At 39.1% G+C, this 19,991-nt stretch overlaps 1 protein-coding gene across 1 annotated transcript in view; it reads left to right on the plus strand.

Moving 5' to 3' along the window:
* Window positions 1-19,141, plus strand: part of LOC115417588 (transducin-like enhancer protein 4) — a gene marked incomplete at its 5' end in the record, with an annotated part of 40,109 nt that extends 20,968 nt beyond the window's left edge. The window contains 7 exon segments of the mRNA XM_075353464.1: window positions 457-533; window positions 2,042-2,291; window positions 4,134-4,381; window positions 4,980-5,127; window positions 12,298-12,448; window positions 12,568-12,644; window positions 18,661-19,141. Of these exon segments, the coding sequence (XP_075209579.1) occupies window positions 457-533; window positions 2,042-2,291; window positions 4,134-4,381; window positions 4,980-5,127; window positions 12,298-12,448; window positions 12,568-12,644; window positions 18,661-18,768 (1,059 nt within the window).
* Window positions 19,142-19,991: the final 850 nt, after the last annotated feature.

Below are 19,991 nucleotides of genomic sequence, written 5' to 3' on the forward strand. Positions count from 1 at the left end.
AACTTTCATTAAACACTGGTTTTATTAGTGTTGAGATGGTTTCCTGTAGTAAATCTACTAGTACACACTGTGAACATGCTCTGTGTGCAGTAAAATAGTCCCTATTAGTGTTTTGCTCTTACATCTTTTTATTTTACTGCTGTATGGGTTTCATATTGCACTCATTTGAACTGCACTATTGTATTTGATTAACTCCCTCCTTTGTAGAGATGTGATGAATCTCAATCTACGGTGATGTAAAAGTCACATAAATTCTGTTACATTGCAAAAGATCAGATCTGTATGATTTATAACCACATATGTGGATGTGAGCCACATTAGAAATGATGATACCGTGTGATTTGTGCTATTCATAGAGTCATGAAAAATGTCAGTGAAAATATCTGATCTGGACATCTTTTTCCTGCAGTGTGAATTCCACCTAATGGTCTTTTTCTGATGTCTCATCCCCACCAGGTGGCATATGACTCCCGGTCTCACCTGAGGGCCCCTGGGCTGTCCTCCTCTCTATCAGGTTCTTCTGGTGGCAAGCCGTAAGTTGTTTTTTGGGGGGTTTTTTTTGTAAATGCAGTTCCTACTTTAGCATGCATACAATGTGAGTGCAGGCAGTGTAGAATATGTGTCATCAATTAATGTGAACATATGCAAGAATGGTACACTTTTAGGATTTTTACACTTCATTAGCCTCATAGCAAAATTGCCTAACTCATACACTATATGGACAAAAGTATTGGGACACGTTGAATTCAGGTGTTTCTTTTCTAATAGGGGTCTGGGATACAAAACAATAATGACAAATGTCATTATATAGTTAAGTTTTCAGCGGGGTTTGTCTGCTTGTCAGTTTGTCTGTTAGCAAGATAACTCTAATTTTCAGGAAATATTGATACTGGCAAAAGGAACAAATGATAAAATTTTGGTGGTGATAAATATATTGATTATTAATATTGATTTTTATATCTCAAATCCTCATGAACAGGACATCTTACAGCTGTAGCCATGATGTGGTCAAGTATTTTTGTCCATATAGTTTATAAACATCAATATTTCCTTCAAGTTTAACGTGAGATTTTGCTTCCTAAGTGAGATGTGAAGAAAGTACGTGGTTAGTTGTGCTAGAAAATTATTGTTTAGTCAGAGCATGAAAAATATTTTTGAAATTTAGAGGCAGAACATTTAAAATCATAGTCATGGATTAAAAAAGAAAAGCTAAATCAATGTTGAGAGAAATGAAGTAGAGTAGTTGTAAATTTCCCTATGGGATGAATGAAGTATCTATCTATCTGTCTGTCTGTCTGTCTGTCTGTCTGTCTGTCTGTCTGTCTGTCTGTCTGTCTATCTGTCTGTCTGTCTGTCTGTCTATCGAAACCATCTCTGAGGTATTTTGGAGGCAAAGATAACAATTTAAACCAAACTAACCAATGTAATGATATTTCTGAATCTCTTACTACTGTTACTAGTGTACTCTTGAGAGTACTCCGACCACCGCAGGACAGTTGTGATGCAGGTTCCATTTTCCCCTCTATATCACCTGACAGTGTCTGCTGAAGTGTCCACGTCGACTCCTCAGTCACTTGCAAATATCCTCTCACTGCTTCCCTGAGGCGTTGTGTTGTGTTTTGTCATTTGTTACAAAGCAGCAGGTCATTCTTGCAGTGCTAATTTGAAATCATAAAACTGCCTTGGATCCAACCGCTACACTATTGATCAGCCGTTAGTAATAGCACACTGACTCTGCCCTGGAATACTGTCTGCTATTATGCATTCTTGCCTACACAGCTACACTGGGCAGAGTAATTGCCAGAATTTAGGCAAATATTATCGAAGGTCTGAGTTCATTTGATGTTGTCATTTGTGTGTGTTGCTGCTTTATGTATTTATCCATAACTCTCACTTACATTGACTAATAGATTCCCCTGTTTTCTCCTGTCTTTGGACCATTTCGACAGCCCTTCAGTCTACTTTTATCACACTAGGGTTAGGTCTTTTTGAGCTGAATCTGTTTCTACGGTTCTGATTTGTACTTTTCTCGTCTTTCCAGTGCCTACTCGTTCCATGTGAGTGCAGATGGACAGATGCAGCCGGTACCCTTTCCACCCGATGCCCTGCTGGGCCCGGGGATCCCTCGCCACGCCCGTCAGATCCACACCCTGAACCACGGAGAGGTGGTGTGCGCCGTCACCATCAGCACGTCCACGCGCCACGTCTACACCGGAGGCAAAGGCTGCGTTAAGGTGTGGGACATCAGCCAACCTGGCAGCAAGAGTCCCATGGCCCAGCTGGACTGTCTGGTGAGACATGAGGGAGGACCGAGAACAGGCACAAGGAGACACGCAAACATTCAATAAAAACAGAGAAAATAAAACCACTGCACTGACTTTGTTTTCCAATAGTATTTTAATGATTTATAGAAGAAAAGTCTTTATCATTCAAGTCAATCAATCACATGTTATTTATATAGCGTCGAATCATAACAAAAGTTCTCATGACCCTTTACATTTAGAGCTGGTCTAGACCAGATTCTTAATACCTTACCTTAAAACCTCACTGGTACTATTAACTGCATTTCTCCTTGAAGAGACTTTGACACCATTTAGTACAAATGTGTAAAGTTTAGACATGCCACTGTCAAGAGACGCATTCTAATAAAAGACCAGGATTGTAAAGGATGGGTCTTACAGCACATTAAAAAACAAGGATGACAGTGAGCTGCTGCTTATCCACATAATATTTATTGTTACCCCTCAGATATTGGTTACTGAACAGCAATTATCTCCATTAGCAGCATGTTTACCACTTTCATCTAAGCTTTAAATTAGTGGAAATTAAACACCACCAGCATATGTTGTATATCAGGGGTGTCCAATCCTGGTCCTCGAGGGCCGGTATCCTGCATGTTTTAGATGTAACCCTCTTCCAACACACCTGATTCACACGATAAGCCTATCATCAAGCTCTGCAGAAACCTGATAAGGACCGTCAGGTGTTCTGGAAGAGAGAAACATCTAAAACATGCAGGATACCAGCCCTGGAGGACCAGGATTAGACACCCCTGCTGTATATGGTCGCATAGTGCACTGTCGCTGGCAGAGACCACCTGTAAATTTAGTTGCACAGTGTGTTTAATGACAATAAAGCCTATTCTATTCTATTCTTACAACTGAAAAAGTTCCATTTGACATCAAATTAAATGATTTATGCACGTAAGCGTTGGAAATATTATATATTACACAATAAGATAAACATTTAATAATTATACATAATATGTGATGGGATCTTCCGCGAGACTCAAAACACCTGAAACACATAAAATAAGTAATACTAAGATGCTACTAGTCACTGGTAATAACTGAATAGTAAATAATAAATACTCAGTATGTGTAATTAAGCGTGCAGAGGTAGATTTCTCTCCAGCATGTTACATATTGTACACGATACCTCCATCCAAAATGTCCTAATCTTTTTGTGCTCACATAAACAATCAAAGAGTTAATTTTTCTCATTCACTCTTGATGCGTGCGTCCGGGATATTTTCCATTTAATTTATGGAGTTTCTGTGGGGTTATATATTTACGCATCAGCCAATTAAATTGTAATAAAGGGATGAGATGAAGGAAGCAAAGCAATTAGGATCTGAGATTTAACAGAATAAACAGATGAAACGTGCAGCAGTAATATGATCTTGCCAAATAGTGAGACCAAATCAATGTATGAAAACTGTTAAAATGGTCCATTAAAGTGATGTATCCTTCTTAGTAGCATAAATCAAGTGTTATTTTTTGTAAATAAGTAAATACATCTTCAATTTAGCTAGAAATTATATGAAAATCTAAGGTTTCCATTTAGCTTTGTTAACATTTTCACATTGTTTTTGTCAGGATCTAGATTGTCTCATGTTATCAACTATCCAGTACTATCCAATATATGTCGTTAGCCTCATAGCATAATGGTTGTATTTGTTGTATTTTTGGCCAAATTGTAATATCTGCATAACTTGACTCTCCAAACACTGCTGCTTCATTTTATGTAGATATCACAATTTGGCCAAAAAACATGACAGGCAATTATGCTATGAAGCTAACGAAATGTATTTGTATTATTTTGACCTGGTTTACTTTTGTCCATTCCATCAGAACAGGGATAACTACATCCGTTCCTGTAAAATTCTCCCTGATGGACGGACCCTGATCGTGGGCGGGGAGGCCAGCACTCTGTCCATCTGGGATTTAGCCACACCCACCCCTCGCATCAAGGCGGAGCTGACATCGTCGGCCCCCGCCTGCTACGCCCTGGCCATCTCTCCCGACAACAAGGTCTGCTTCTCCTGCTGCAGCGACGGCAACATCGTGGTCTGGGACCTTCACAACCAAACTCTGGTCAGGTAAGAGGAGGGGAGGACACTGGAAGGAGAAGTAACAACACAGTCCTTGAAAAAAAGAAAGAATTTGTCTTGCTTCCACAAATAGACTTTAGTTAGGGGAGGGAGGAAGGGCAGCTTGAAAATGGCTAGAGGATATGGAAGCATTTCACAAAGTTTTTCCAAGAGAGGGGATGAGATGAAAGAGGAGAAGAGGAGGGGAGAAGACAGGAAAGGGTGTAGAGTTTGGAAGCAGAAAGATGGAGGGAGGAAAAAAATCACCAAAGCCTATGGATAGGTACAGGAAGGAGGAGGAGAAGGAGGAGGGATAAACTAGCTGTAGGGGATACGGATGGATGAAGCAGCCAGATTTTGGCAAGATGGAGCGATACAAAAGAGGAAATGAAGGAGCTGGAAAAAGGAATTCAGTAAAAAGGAAGTATTCACCAGGGGAGAGAAGAGAATCAGGTGTTGTGAAGGCAGTGGAGGCCACGAGGAGGGGAGGATTAAAATGTATTTAGTCTGACACTTCTAAGAAAAACACACAGGTGTGTGGAGTGGGAGTGGGTCTGTTTGTTCATGAGTGACTTCTTTTGTCTATGTGTGTGTTTTTTCCCTGCAGGCAGTTCCAGGGACACACAGATGGAGCAAGCTGCATCGACATCTCCAACGACGGCACCAAGCTGTGGACGGGAGGACTGGACAACACGGTCCGCTGCTGGGACCTCCGAGAAGGACGCCAGCTCCAGCAGCATGACTTCACCTCGCAGGTACACACCGTGCACGGCACACACTCCTCAACACTCTACACTACATGTGTACGTGTCTGTGAGGGTCATTCATGTCAGTATGTGCCTGCCTTTAACCTGTAAAGACCCAAACATCCACTGCTGACCAAAAGCATCTACTGATCTCAATTGCTTAATACCTGTTGATCCACTAAACCTGTCAGTACATGTAAATAATTGGTGTGAAATACAGTTTATCAGCTTTAAATCATCATCAGATATGACCCATTTGGACGTTCAGAGGCTCTGTAGCTACTGTTGAAACACCACCATCTTCTACAACATTAATACACACTGCAAAAATCAAAATCTTACCAAGTGTATTTTTCTCGTTTCTAGTCAAAATATCTCATCACACTTACAATAAGACATAATCACCTGAAGAGTAACTTGTCAGTGAGATATAAGAACTTATTTTTACATAATAGATCGTGAAAATCTTATTTCAAGAAATTTTACCAAGATAATTTTCACTTGTTCCATTTGACAGATTTTTTTTGCTTAAACTAAGCAAAAAAAAAATCTTGAATTAAGCAAAAAAAAATCTGCCAAATGGAACAAGTGAAAATTATCTTGGTAAGATTTATTGAAATAAGATTTTCAAGATCTATTGTCTAAAAACTGAACTAACTGAAAAGTTACTCTTTACTCTGTTTTTAAGTGTGATGACATATTTTGACTAGAAATGAGAAAAATACACTTGGTAAAATTTAGATTTTTGCAATGCACCAGTAAAACCCATGGAGTTGGATCAATGACAGCGGATGGAAAGCCTTAGTTTATGTTCAGTTATTGATGGATTTGCGGAAAAAGTCACTTTTTCTTCAATTTTCTCTTCAAGTTTCCATTTCGATACCTTTGAATTTACTCTGAGTTTTCATGAGCATCTTAATTATGTATAAGGAATTAAATACAGAAAAATACATCATTTATAGGGAAAAATGCAAAATACAGAGGATAATGTTGTAATAAATTAAGATAAATCACCTAAGAAAGGTTAAATAGAGAGAAAACTCCATTTGGGAACCGCCATAAAAGTATCATTGGGTCTTTATCGGTTTTGGTGATGTGTTGTTATCATTATACAGACACAAGTACGACACATGTACAAAAGCATGTATACTGTGATATGTACAGTGGAATCGTTTATATTGATCATGTCTTTGTCAATGAATTTGACGCCTAAAATAGATAATTTTTCTAAACCGACACTACTCAGAGGTGTAGTGTTTAAGAGGGATTTAGGAGGATCTAACTACAGAAATGGAACAAAACATTTTAATCATTTTCATTAGTGTATAATCACATGGAAAATGAGAATTTGTTGGTGGTTTTTTGTACACTAGAATGAGCTCTTTAAATAAACAAAGTAACCAGGCTGTGAGTTTGTCATATGACTTCACCATTCAGTAGGTCAGAAGAAACTTTGTCTTTGTCTTTTCTTCATTTTACACAGGGGGCATTGACCTCTGCACCAAAATGAAACTACTGTGGAAGTATCTTAAAGTTGTAATGCCACTGATGGTCACTGACTCCAAAAACCTCTGCCTCCCACAGACTTACATTGAACTTCTCTCTTAAAATAGGTTAATACATTTTTTTTTTTCCAGGACTCATTCTGATTTCATCTGTTCTATTTGGAGCCTCTTAGATGTGATAGGGTAGAATATAATTAATGGTTTCCACTAAAAAGACTGTAAAATTACTTTGTTACATAGTGCTTGATGACATTTACCATTTCAGGAAGTTAGTGTATATAGCATTAGCCCACCTCTGACCTCTCAGGCTCCTGTGGTTCTGTCCCTTTTGTCCAAATATGGTCACTTCAGGCTCACGAAAACAACATGCAGATGGACAAATTACAAGGAACTGGCTTAAAAACAACAGTTTGGGAATAAATGGGTAACGTCATAGTTCTTCTGTACACTAATCGCAGTTTGCACCAGTTACTTAATAACTCTCCTTTAGAGCTCGACTGATATGGGATTTTTGGGGCCGATGCCGATACCAGTATTAGGGGCTAAAAAAAGCCGATATCCAATATATCGGCCAATAACCGATATATTGGCCAATACATGAAATAAGAACACTGATCTGCACAGGATATAATTATCTTATATTAGGTAATTGTGGACAGGTGGAGTAACAGTTGCATAAATCTTTGTTTATCTCACAAAGATAATTTACACAACTTTCAAACGCTGTATAATATGCCGCGTTTCCACTACGTGGTACCGGCTCGACTTGACTCGACTCTGCCTTTTTGCATTTCCATTACGAAAAAAGACCTGAAATCTGGTACCTGATACTCAGTGGTGGCTGCTTGTCTTTCAGAGACGGGACGCTCATTGTCGGCTTACATAAAAAAAAAAAAAAAAAAAGCTAAGTTATTTAAACATAAATTCGGCCCTCCGTTCCTTTTTAAAAAAAATGGTCAGTGACCTTACTGTACCAACTAAACAAGAAACCGTTGAAAGTATGTTAAATTGAAACAAGGAAGTACAATGAGTGGGTTTTATTTACAGTGCAAGAAATGAACAAGTAATTTTGTAGTGGTTTCTCTCTCGATTTCACAGCAGAATATGTGATGGTATTAAACTGAACTTTGTCAAGTGAAGGAGTAGATCTAAAAATAGCTGTCAATCAAACGGGATTCAGCCTTTCGACTGATCCTCCAATCAGCATGTGGAAGCCTGGCGTCCAGCCCGGCCGAGTTCCGCCCACAGCTCCATTCACCCCCAGAGACACTGAGCGTCCAGGGGCGGGACAACATCGTAGCATTTATCCAATTACCGTTCAGTTTTGAAGCAATGAAAAAAACTGTTCCATGAAGTCCCATTGAAGTGCATGGATGCCGGGCTTCTATAGGCAAATGCATTGACCATAGTTTTTTGGTATCACCTCCCCCGAGGTTCCAAGACTGGGGACCAGATACTAAAACGTGACGTGTAAACACTGCAGACCACTGATTGGTCAGAGAGTTTTCTCTGTGACCCACTGTTTTACCAAAAACAGATGCAGAAGTTGACAGTAAATATAGCGGTAGGTTAATCCACATGATGACAACCTGAAAACTACACCATGGTCAGTCCAGGGGATTCAGTCTTTGGTGGCCGATGTAAAATTTCAGCATGAGCTTGACAAGACAACATGGAACAAGCGAGTTTATCAGCAATGCTCTGAGCAGACAACACGGAAGTAACACGCCGCATCACTATGACATCCAGGTACTGTGAAGTCGGTAGTATCCTGTAATGGAAATGATCTCCAGGAATAGGACCTGGTACCTGAGTCGAGTCGAGCTGAGCCGAGCTGGTTCCATGTTGTGGAAACGTGGCAATAGTCTTATATTAGACGAGTATGTGACCTGTGGAGAACCATGTGCTGTAGATGTGGTAGTTTTTATGCTGGGAAGAGCAGACTTTTGAAAAAGATGTGTCTATAATTTGTAAGTAGTGACATAAAAATTGTTTGGTATTTCATTTTTTAAAATGTAAGTGACACCTACCTTTAATGAGTCCAACTGCAAAGCAAGCCATGCAATCACAAACAAAAAAAGTTTAAAAAGTTAATAAATCGGTTACATATTGGCCGATGTTGATTAATCTGTGATACGCTATAATCGGCAGATTAATCGGTCATGTTCTACTCTCCTTAACTGAATAACACAGAATAGATTAAACAAACACTGCTGCTAAAGAGGAACTTGCATGTTTTTTTACTGCCCTGATAGGTAAAGATGATGGAATATTCATTTGTTAATTTGCCACTAAATGTCACTGAACATCAGACACTGAAGCTTTAACTTATCTTCCAACTCCATGTTTATTATTAACCCATTCAGACCCAAACAGCCCCCGGCGACCAAAACGATCCACTGATCTAAACTGTTTAATACCTATTGATCCATTAATCCTCTGTAAATAATTGGTGTAAAATATAGTTTGTCATCTTTTCATGCTCATCAGATATGACCCATTTGGATGTTCAGAGGCTCCGTAGTGAACATGGAAACACTGTCATCTTCTATAGCATTGATTCACCAGTAAAACCCATGGAGTTGGATCAATGACAGTGGATGGAGATGCTTGTTTTATGTTCAGTTATTGATATCTTTACCGAAAAAAATGACTTTTTCTTCAGTTTTCTCTTTTTCTGATATAATAACCCGCAAATGTAATCTGAGCTTTAATGAACATTTACATGATCAGTGAATTAAATGTAGGAAAATACCTGATTTTCACTGAAAAAACACAAAATACAGAAGATAATAGTACAATAAATGGTGATAAATCACTTAAGGAAGGTTAAATATAGAGGAAAATTCATTTGGGAATGACCACAAAAGTAACACTGGGTCTTTATGGGTTAAAATTTGATAAGCAATAATGAACAGTTTTTTCCCACATTTTTTCCATTTAAATGCTCGTAGTTATGATTCAGACAATACAATCCAATACAATTCATCCACCCTGTATTCAGACTGTCTCCTTAATTCCCTCACTCAGCTTATGTTCACTTTAAAACCACCTCTTCTGGGCTGAACATTGAGCTGAGAGCGGCTTCAACCATAGGTGCTTTCCCCACATTCATTCACAGTCAGTTTTCATTGTGAGGAAATTATATAACTGTTGCAGCCACAAGTATGAAAAGCCTCAAAATGAATATTGATGATGGTCTACTTCAGCAGCAATATGTAGAGGAGTGATTCAGTCCCAGGCTTTTAAACTACTGTAACCATCTGGTCTGGTATCATCAAAATCCCCAAATTTAAATTAATGCTTTTTTCCTGTGGATGAGAAACACTCAAGGGTGAACCCTGTTAGCCACCCCTGCACTTACCACAGCACTTATTAGCACTTGTTCATTGTGTTAAATCAAAAATAGATTATTGGAACTGCTTTGGAGTCAGTTCTTTATGCAAACCTGAATATTTTTAATAATATACCAGGTTAGAAAGTTGTTTGTATAGTGAAATGTCCATAAACTGTCCAATGTGGACTTGTTTTGAGACATCTCCACTCCCACTCCATGACGTTCTGGTCAGTTACAGGAGCACGTTCAGTGACGGACTGATTCCACCCAAACGCACCACTGAACCACACAGGAAATCATTCCTGCCTGTGGTCATCAGACTGTTTAACTCCACCTTACAACCACAGAATTATAATTACACACAGCTATAGTTTTCTACACTAATGTATATTTCTTTAATTATATTGATAATATATTTTCTAGTACATATTGTAGAAATTACTGTTCTAATTTTGTGATTTTATATACATATATATATATATATATATATATATATATATATATATATATATATATATATATATATATATATATATACTAGTCAACATTTGCTAGGGATCAGTTTTATATTTGCACAATAATTGATGTTGTATAATATTTTGGGTGACTTCATATATTGTGTGTGTACTTTGGCTAGTCATGTAAAGAAAAATGGACTAAAAGGTAAAAAATACATAAATTTTTATTGCACTCTCTGGCAAAAGGGTGATACAACCCTAGAAATTAGAGTTCACAACAATTACTCTTCCAATTTTGTTTTCACTGAAACCACTCAGAATGTTCTGAAACACATATGGTGTGATGTCAATAATGTGTGTGGCCAGCATCCGCATCCGCAGGCTGTACTCCACTGGGAAAGTACATTTTCAAGTTTCCAGAATTACACCCCCGAATATAGCAAAGTTATAGTCCTGATCCCTAGCAAATGTTGACTAGTGTATATATGTATGTATACAGGGTGGGGAAGCAAAATTTACAATATTTTGAGGCAGGGATTGAAAGACAGTGTATGACCAATTAGTTTATTGAAAGTCATGAGAATTTATTTGCCACAAGAAAATTTACAGAATAGAAAATGTTTTTATTCTATGTGTCCTTCTTTCTCAATAACTGCCTTCACACGCTTCCTGAAACTTGTGCAAGTGTTCCTCAAATATTGGGGTGACAACTTCTCCCATTCTTCTTTAATAGTATCTTCCAGACTTTCTCGTAATAGTTTTGCTCATAGTCATTCTCTTCTTTACATTATAAATAGTCTTTATGGACACTCCAACTATTTTTGAAATCTCCTTTGATGTGACGAGTGCATTCAGCAAATCACACACTCTTTGACGTTTGCTTTCCTGATTACTCATATGGGCAAAAGTTTGTGAAAAGGTATGGATAATAGTGTTAGGTATGATTATGACATCAATATATGTTTGGTTTCAAAACAATTGACGTAGTGCCTGCTGAGAAAAAACAACTAAATGTTCATTGTAAATTTTGCTTCCCCACCCTGTATATATATACACACACACACACACACACTGTATATATTTAGAGCTATATAAAAATGTTTGGGTTTTTTGGACTGGTAATTTTTCCCTGTTACTTTTTATTCTACATAAATGGAGCAGCTTTAACACCCAATAATTTCCCCTGGGATTAATAAAGTATTCTGATTCTGATGCTGATGCCTTAGTAAACATGATCACTCTAAGTGTTTTCCACTGTATTTACACTAAATATGCATCAACACAAACATATTCATCCATATCCATGACTTGAGTTCATCCCTGCAGTGTCGTGGTCTCACACATTCACCGTCCTCTCATTCACTCCCCACTGCCACAGCAGAGCTATAGAGTTGACCACTACTGTCAGATGAGTTTCGATCCACCTTGTAATGACTTTCTCTCTCTCTCTCATCATTTTTCACCATCTCTCTCTCTCTCTTTCTCTCTCTCTCCCTTCCCTTCCATCTCTCTATTTCTTATTCCTCTCTAAATTTACCTTTCTATATGTCATCTTTGTCTTTGTACCTTTTAATTTCCACCCGTCCTTTCTTCTGCTCTATTTTCTTTATATCCGTCTCTTTTTGCTCTTTTTCCCATTCCATTTTTTTTCCATCTGTCCTCCCGTCTTCCTCTGATGATTCTTTTTCGCTCATCTCTCATCGCTCTAATCTTCTCTCCTCCCTCATCCCCTATCCCTGCCTCTCATTCCACCTTTTTGTTTTCATTTCTACGCCCTCACCTTTATTTTTTTCTTCTGTTCTGCCCCCTCCTGTGTTTTTCTTTCTCCATCCCCCCCTATTTTTTTTAATCCTCTATCCCTCCCCCTCTCTGTGCCCAGATCTTCTCTCTGGGCTACTGTCCCACAGGCGAGTGGCTGGCTGTGGGAATGGAGAGCAGTAATGTGGAAGTCCTGCACGTCTCCAAACCCGACAAGTACCAGCTGCATCTCCACGAGAGCTGCGTTCTCTCCCTCAAGTTTGCCTACTGTGGTATGTACACACACACACACGCACACACACACACACACACACACACACACCTAAAGCAGTATATTCAGCCTCTGTCACCTGAGTTTTTATTTAACTTAAAGTGCTTTGTGTCATTTCAGGCAAATGGTTTGTGAGCACAGGAAAAGACAATCTGTTGAATGCATGGAGGACACCATATGGAGCTAGTATTTTCCAGGTGAGAGACCACCACAATGTCTTCACTGTATATATAACCTCTATATCGTTAGCCTCATAGCATAATTACCTAACTCATACACAAATGGACAAAAGTATGTGGACACGTTGAATTCAGGTGTTTCTTTTCTAACAGGGGTCTGGCATACAAAACAATAATGACAAATATCATAATATAGTTTTATATTGTCATAAATATCATTGCATTGAATAGTTTGGTTTGAATTATTATCTTTACTTCATCAAGGCTTCAGAGATGGTTTTGACTTAATTTCTCTCAACATTGATTTTTATTTTTATCCATGACTATGATTTTAAATGTTCTGCCTCTAAATTTCTAAAATATTTCTCATGCTCTGACTGTAATAATTTTCTACCACAACTAACCATCTGTTTTCTTCATATCTCCCTGAGGAAGAAAATTCTACCATTAAACTTTAAGGAAATATTGATGTTTATAAACTATATGGACAAAAATATTCAGACACACCATGTCTACAGCTGTCCTATTCATGAGGATTTGAGATATAAACAATCAATATGATATTTATTAGAATATAAAACTATATTATGGGATTTGTCATTATTGTTTTGTATCCCAGAAAGGGAAAAGAAAAGAAAAGAAACACCTGAATTCAACGTGTCCCAATGCTTTTGCCCATATACAGTATGAGTTAGGCAATTATGCTATGAGGCTAACAATATGAGCTTTTATAAATAAATATATTTGGTCTATTTTTGGGGGATAGCAGAGTCATCTCTTTGCCAGGGTGGATAATGTTAAAGCTTCTTCTGCTTCCTGTTCCTGAACTCCAAACATACACACACTCACACATACACACACACACACACTCCAGGGCAAAAGATGAAGGGGTTCACCAATGATAAACATTTTTTTTTTAATTCCAGATTTGTTGATCCAAGGTGACTTGCAGAGCTTTATCAGAGAGTACAGGCTGCCACACACACATACACAAAACATAACAAATACAATAATACCATCCATTTCAGTCGCTGTGTGTGAGGAAATGTTCAAACATGAATATGCAGGGAAGCAATATTTTTAGCTGAGCCAGTTCATCTGGGTGTGAATGAAACTAGCTAGGGGAGATGAAGGAACATTTAAAGCTGAGTGTTGTGGATCTGTGTGTGTGTGTGTGTGTGTGTGTGTGTGTGTCTGTGTGTGTGTGTGTGTGTCAGTCATATTTGTGTAAGCTGCAGTGGGCAGCAGGGTTGGCGGCTCCTGTCTCCCGGCGGACTGAAAGGAGAATGCTGGCTATCTGCTTTATTATCCAAATGCCAAACGTTTCTCCTGCCAAACAGCTCCCCCGCTGTCACCATGTTACACAGAGCCTCTCTCTCTCCCTCTCCTTCTCTTCGCTGGTTTTATCACTGTCCTTTCCAGAGTCTCCATGCTTCTCTTCAACCTGCCGTCCTTCTCTTGTACAGTCGACATCCTTTTTTTTAATCTCTTTGTCTCTCCTTGTCTGTCTTTTTATTGTTGCCCTTTTCTTCTCACCATGCTCACTCATTTTTTTTTATCTCTCATATCTAATCTAATTTGTCTTTAGTACCTCTATCCCCACCTTTTTCTCTGTTCTTGTTTCTTTTTTCCACTGTCCTTTCTACTTCCCTCTTCCTTGTTCATATATGCTTTTTCCTAGACAACCCGTTCCATCTCACTTTATTTCTTCCCGTTTTTCCATCTTTCCACACGCTTTACTACAAAGTCAGACTTGAACAGTTATATCAGTTGATAATTTCCATACAAATAATTGCTCTTAACAACGTTCTGTCTGTTTTACACTTCTAATGTAGTATAACCCTACCCTAACCTTTTTTAGCATTAAATACTATGATGCATAAATAAATTTGCATTTCAGCTTTACTTTTAGGTTGTATAAATAAAAATTGCACAGGCTAGATTTGATGCGACCACATCATTAAAAAGGGCCAGTCAAAGGTCAAACTGTGGGAAATGATGTGTAGGTGGTGATGAAATATAACATATTAGTTTCAACCAGGGGAATGAAGGTGTGTATTGTGATTATGCAGAATAATTGAAACAAAGTAGAAAATGTAACATATAGATCTGTTGACAATAATGTGAATATCACACCTTTGCTTTATATTTTGTCATATGTAGGAAAAAAAATTATCTGCAAAAATCTGATGATATGATTATGGTATTGTGATATATCGCAATACTGTAAGCAAAGTGATATATTGTAATGTGTGTGATTTAATTTGAGTAAATCTGTGCTCCCATACACTACTCTGTCTTTCAGTTTCTGTTGTTACATTAGAGTGGAGGAGACAGAAGAACAAACCTAATAGTCAGAAGTTTATATACAACACAAAATGAAACACCATACATGTAACCTGTTCATTCAAAATCAACACTGTTTTTCAACATCCATACAGTATTATATAGTGTTACAGTCCAGAACCCAGAGACAGAGTCCAGACCAGACTACATCCACAGAATGGACATGACGGTCTGCATGTCACTTTTTAAAGGAGCTGTCAGTACCCATTCAGTACCAGAAATCCACTCTGTTCTATGTGTGTGCAAAAATATGGAGCGTCACCATATTATATGTCTTTAAATCCTTTATGGGATTTAAAGACAATCAATATAAAAGTCACACTTGGTTTTAGTAGTTATGAAATATCTGATTTTTTTTTCAAACAGTGAAATCTGTAAGCAAGCTAAACGCAGCTAATGTAAACTGAGCTAAAAGAACATCAGATCAGTCACACTGAGGGGAAAAGATAAAATACCTCAAGTTACTTTAAAAACCAAAGAGATTTAAGGTCATTGACCGAAGCCACAGCTAAGTTATTCAATTCATTAGCACCATATATTAGCCTCTCTTTACATTTAGTAAGACATAAGTTGAATTATTTTTCAACACTAGCAATATGAATTGGAACATTAAGTACAGAGCACATTTTATTTGGAAATGCATAGGTAGAACAAATCTGGTGTCAGGTATGCATCAGGTAGTAAGATGAGGAACAATAATAACACTGGGGTTACAATTAAGAGTTAAAGCAGGGGTGTCAAACTCATTTTAGTTCACGGGCCACATCCAGCCTAATACGATATAAAGAGGGCCGGACCAGTAAAATAATATAAGTAATAGGATGACTTTTGAGTGAAAGAAGGAAAATTCTGTGATGAAAATTTACATCTACGAATTGTACTCGAACATAACATGAACAAATATGAACAACCTGTAAATATTAAGAAAAATAAGTGCAATGTTAACAATATTACACATTAGTTTATCATTTAGACATGTGAATCACAACTTAGAGATAACAGTGGATCTAAAAATACACAAAACAGTTAATAACAGGGAGAATATTATTAAAATTCCCCATACTTCTCTTAAGAGATTTCAGATATTCACATTTTTTGTAAAAGGCTAGTCTGTAAATGTAAATATTCTTGTGTAATGTAACTTTTTTTACACTAAAACAAAGAGAAAAATTTGCAGTTTTCATAGTTTATAGGTTATTATGATAGTATTTTACTGGTCTGATCATTTTTAGATTGAATTGACCTAAAATAATTTTAACATCCTTGATTGTTCATAACTTCAGTGTCATTTTTGCATTTCACAAATTCATCCCAGGGGCCGGAATGGAACCTTTGGCGGGCCGGATTTGGCCCCTGGGCCGCATGTTTGACACCTGTGAGTTAAAAGTTCAGGTTAACTCGCTTTATTATCTTTCTATGCAACAAGACTTTGAGGCAAAACTAATCCTCCCTTAGCATGTTATGGGAATTATAGTAAATGCTAGTTACGATCTCAAAAAATTGAACAGGAACGCCCCGTCACGTGTTTTCCACTGGAGAACTGGGAAAAAATGTTGATACACGAGCTGCTAAGATGAAAATAACCTTTGAATCAATGAGGGATTCATTGCCAATGATAAACAATGCTTTTATTAATATTCTGCTGCTGTTAGCTGAACATTTTGCACGTTTATTGTATATACATATTTGAAAAACAAAAAGAAAAGAAATTGCTGTAGCAGATGAATTAACACATCCAAAACCGTTTTATCTAAGCAGCAGGTGACCATAAATTGTGTGTCAGCCATTTTTCATTTCGCTATGACAACAAAAGCACTTGAACACAACACACTCGGAATTTCAAATTCACAAATGAAAAAGGAGTACAAGTGGATAATATGTGAAGGCAGCATAAGACCAGAAACACAAGAGCAAAAATGTCATTTAATAACAACAGTGTCTGACCTTATGTCCTGTCCCCTCAGTCTCACAAAGCTAACACTATATTAGCTCCATGCTAACTCATTTGGCTAGCTTGCACACACGTAATTGGCAAACAAATTAAACAAATTAAACCTGACATCCTGAAACACAGTCCATCTATAAGTGACAAATACAGTCGCGGAAAAAATTCTTAGATCACCTTTGTTTTCTTCAGTTTCTTGTTTGTTTTAATGCCTGGTAAAACTAAAGGTACATTTGTTTGGACAAATATAATGATAACATCAAAAATAGCTCATAAGAGTTTAATTTCAGAGCTGATATCTAGCCTTTTTCCATGTTTTCTTGATAATAACCAAAATCACTTCAGTTCTTACATCAATACCTATGGCATTGTACTGACAAAAACAGTGCTTTTAGGCATTCGGTGTTTTTTTTTTCTGTCTGTTTTAGTCACATGATACACAAAGGAGTTAGTACTTGATTGCATAATCATTGTTTTCGATGACTTTTGATGGTCTAATAATTTTTTCCCGCGACTGTATGTACGGAGGTATTCACTAAATCTCTTCGGGTGCTGAGTAAAGACATTTCTGAAGTTTTAGTTCAGAGGCAGATTGTTAACAATTTTGCTCACTAGTATAATACTAATGTAAGTCAGCCAATGCACATGCACCTTCTACCACCAGCCTTGCGGTAAAATCCCAAGGCTTTTTGAGATGGAAATTGAGCCAAAACTGATTTCATGTACTACAACATTAGTATTACCAAACACCATACTCAAGTACATCAGTATTTTCTTCCACTCCATATGTTTTTGTTGTACTTATGGGTTTTCTTGGCCAAATAACAATAGGTTTGTGTTACTTCTGGGCAATTTCTGCCTAAGACATCATATTTTGGGTTTGGTTTTCTAATATCTGGTTTGTTTTTGCTGTACTAAGCTGATCTAATTGTGTAGGTGTAATGCCTTTTCAACACTAAAGGCTGTTTTAGTCTCTGAGCGCCTCTATTTTATATTTTTTCCTTCCTCCGTCTTTTGCTCACTTTCTAAACTCATCCTTTGACTTGTCATCATGTACCTCCCTCCTGAACGCCCATCTCCCCCCTCCCTTCCGCTATCTTGGTAGGAATCCTGTGTGAGATGGTCTCTCACCGGTGGCTCGATGATTGACAGCCCTGCTTCGTTCGTAACAGGGAGGAGGAGGAGGAGGAAGAGGGGTTCAGGGAGTAAGAGGAGGGGCTGACATGAGAGAGAGGGAAGGGGGGTTTAAAGGATGAAGAGGGAGGAGGAGTGTGGGAAGAACGGAAGGAAGATAAATGACGATAGAGCAGTGGGAGAGAGAGGAGGAGAAGCAAGAGGAGGAGGAGGAGTGGAGGGAGCGTTAGATCCTGTAAAGCCAGGTGCCCAGGTCTGGTGTTCAAACACAGAAGAAAAGGAGAGAAAAAAAAAAAGGACTGTGCATTTCACCTCATGCCGACCATCAGACTCGCACTGCTAGTGAAGCTTAAACCTGCAGTTAATGAGGCTGCATCTCTCAGGAGAACGAGAAGAAAATAAAGAGGAGTGTGTGTGTGTGTGTGTGTGTGTGTGTGTGTGTGTGTGTGTGTGTGTCATGTCAAAGCAGACGAGTGAGTCAGCATCCTGGAGGCTGTTTGGAAATAATTGTGGACTGTTTGGAAATGCAGATGTCTCGTATGATGGAGTATTAAATGATGAGTCACATCTTCTCTCACATCTCTCTCTTTGTGTTTCTCCGTGTCCTAGTCTAAGGAGTCCTCGTCCGTGCTGAGCTGCGACGTCTCCCCGGACGACAAGTACATTGTGACGGGCTCCGGGGACAAGAAGGCCACGGTGTACGAGGTGGTGTACTGAGGTGGCCCCGAGACCAGATGGGAAGGGACAGGCGGGTGACGGACTTTGGGAGTGGCTTTTTGTTTTATTTTTTTATTTCTTATTTCATGTTATTGTTTTTGTGGTGTGGGGGGGGGGGGGTTGTTGGTTTGGAGGTGAAGGCCACCTGCCCCTGCTGACCGCTCCCAGTTCAATTACATCATCATCAGCAGCAGCAGCACCTCCATCTCTTGACCTCCACCCCGACTCATCAGCCTCCCCTTCTCACCCGTTTGCTGTGATATAAGCTACTGTGGAAGCTCCCAAATACCCCCCCTACACCCACTCCCACCTCCTCCTCCCACTTATAGTCCAGAGATGATAGGAGCGAGAGAGGCAGAAAGGGAAGCGGCGAGATAAGAAGGACAAAGGGAGAGAGCGGCGGAGCATAAAGATAAAGTTGGAAAGAAAGACAAAAAGGAGGAGAGGAAGCAATAGCACGGAAGGAAGAGAAATGAAAGGGAAGAAGAGAAGGAGGAGGAGGGAGGAGGCAGGGTAATTAGGGCTGTTTCCTGATTAAGAGCTCAGTGGAAGGGAGGCCCCCAGAGGAGGCGCGGAGCGGCACTGTGGGAGCGCCAGCCAGGAGCACTGATACCACACAATCGATTCATTAGCCAGACAGTGGAAGCCTTAATGAGGCTGACGCCGCAGCTCGCTCTCCCCAGTGAGAGGTGTCAGGAGCTGGGGAAACGATGACGCTCTGGAGATGGAGGAGAGAGGAGGAGGGAGGAGGAGGGAGGGAGGGAGGGAGGGAGGGGTGGGTTTCAGATATCCACATAACACTGACATGAAACATAGACCTGCTCATACACACTCAGAGGGAAGAAGACGCACACTCGGATACACTCCCTTGAGGTAATCGTACGACGAGAGAAACACACACGGCAACACACAGAGCACCCAATTAAACATTCATCGCAGCGCTCCCCGTCTCACTGCTTAATATCTATTTTATTTTGGTCTGACAAAGGCGGCGTCTAATGAGCAGCCGAGTCAATGGGATTCTCCCAGGGCCTGGAGACACAAACAGAGAACATCAGCCCTAGCTGTTCCCTCTAATTCCTCTGGATTGTTCTCCTGACACCAGGCGCTCGCACTCACGCTCATAAAAGGCACCGTCAGCGAGATGAAGTGGCGGCGGCTGCGACGCACGACGTCACCGCAGGACACATGGAGCGAAAATGAACCCCACCTGATTATCAGCC

This window comes from Sphaeramia orbicularis, chromosome 4 (assembly GCF_902148855.1).
Source record: "Sphaeramia orbicularis chromosome 4, fSphaOr1.1, whole genome shotgun sequence".
Lineage (NCBI taxonomy): Eukaryota > Metazoa > Chordata > Actinopteri > Kurtiformes > Apogonidae > Sphaeramia > Sphaeramia orbicularis.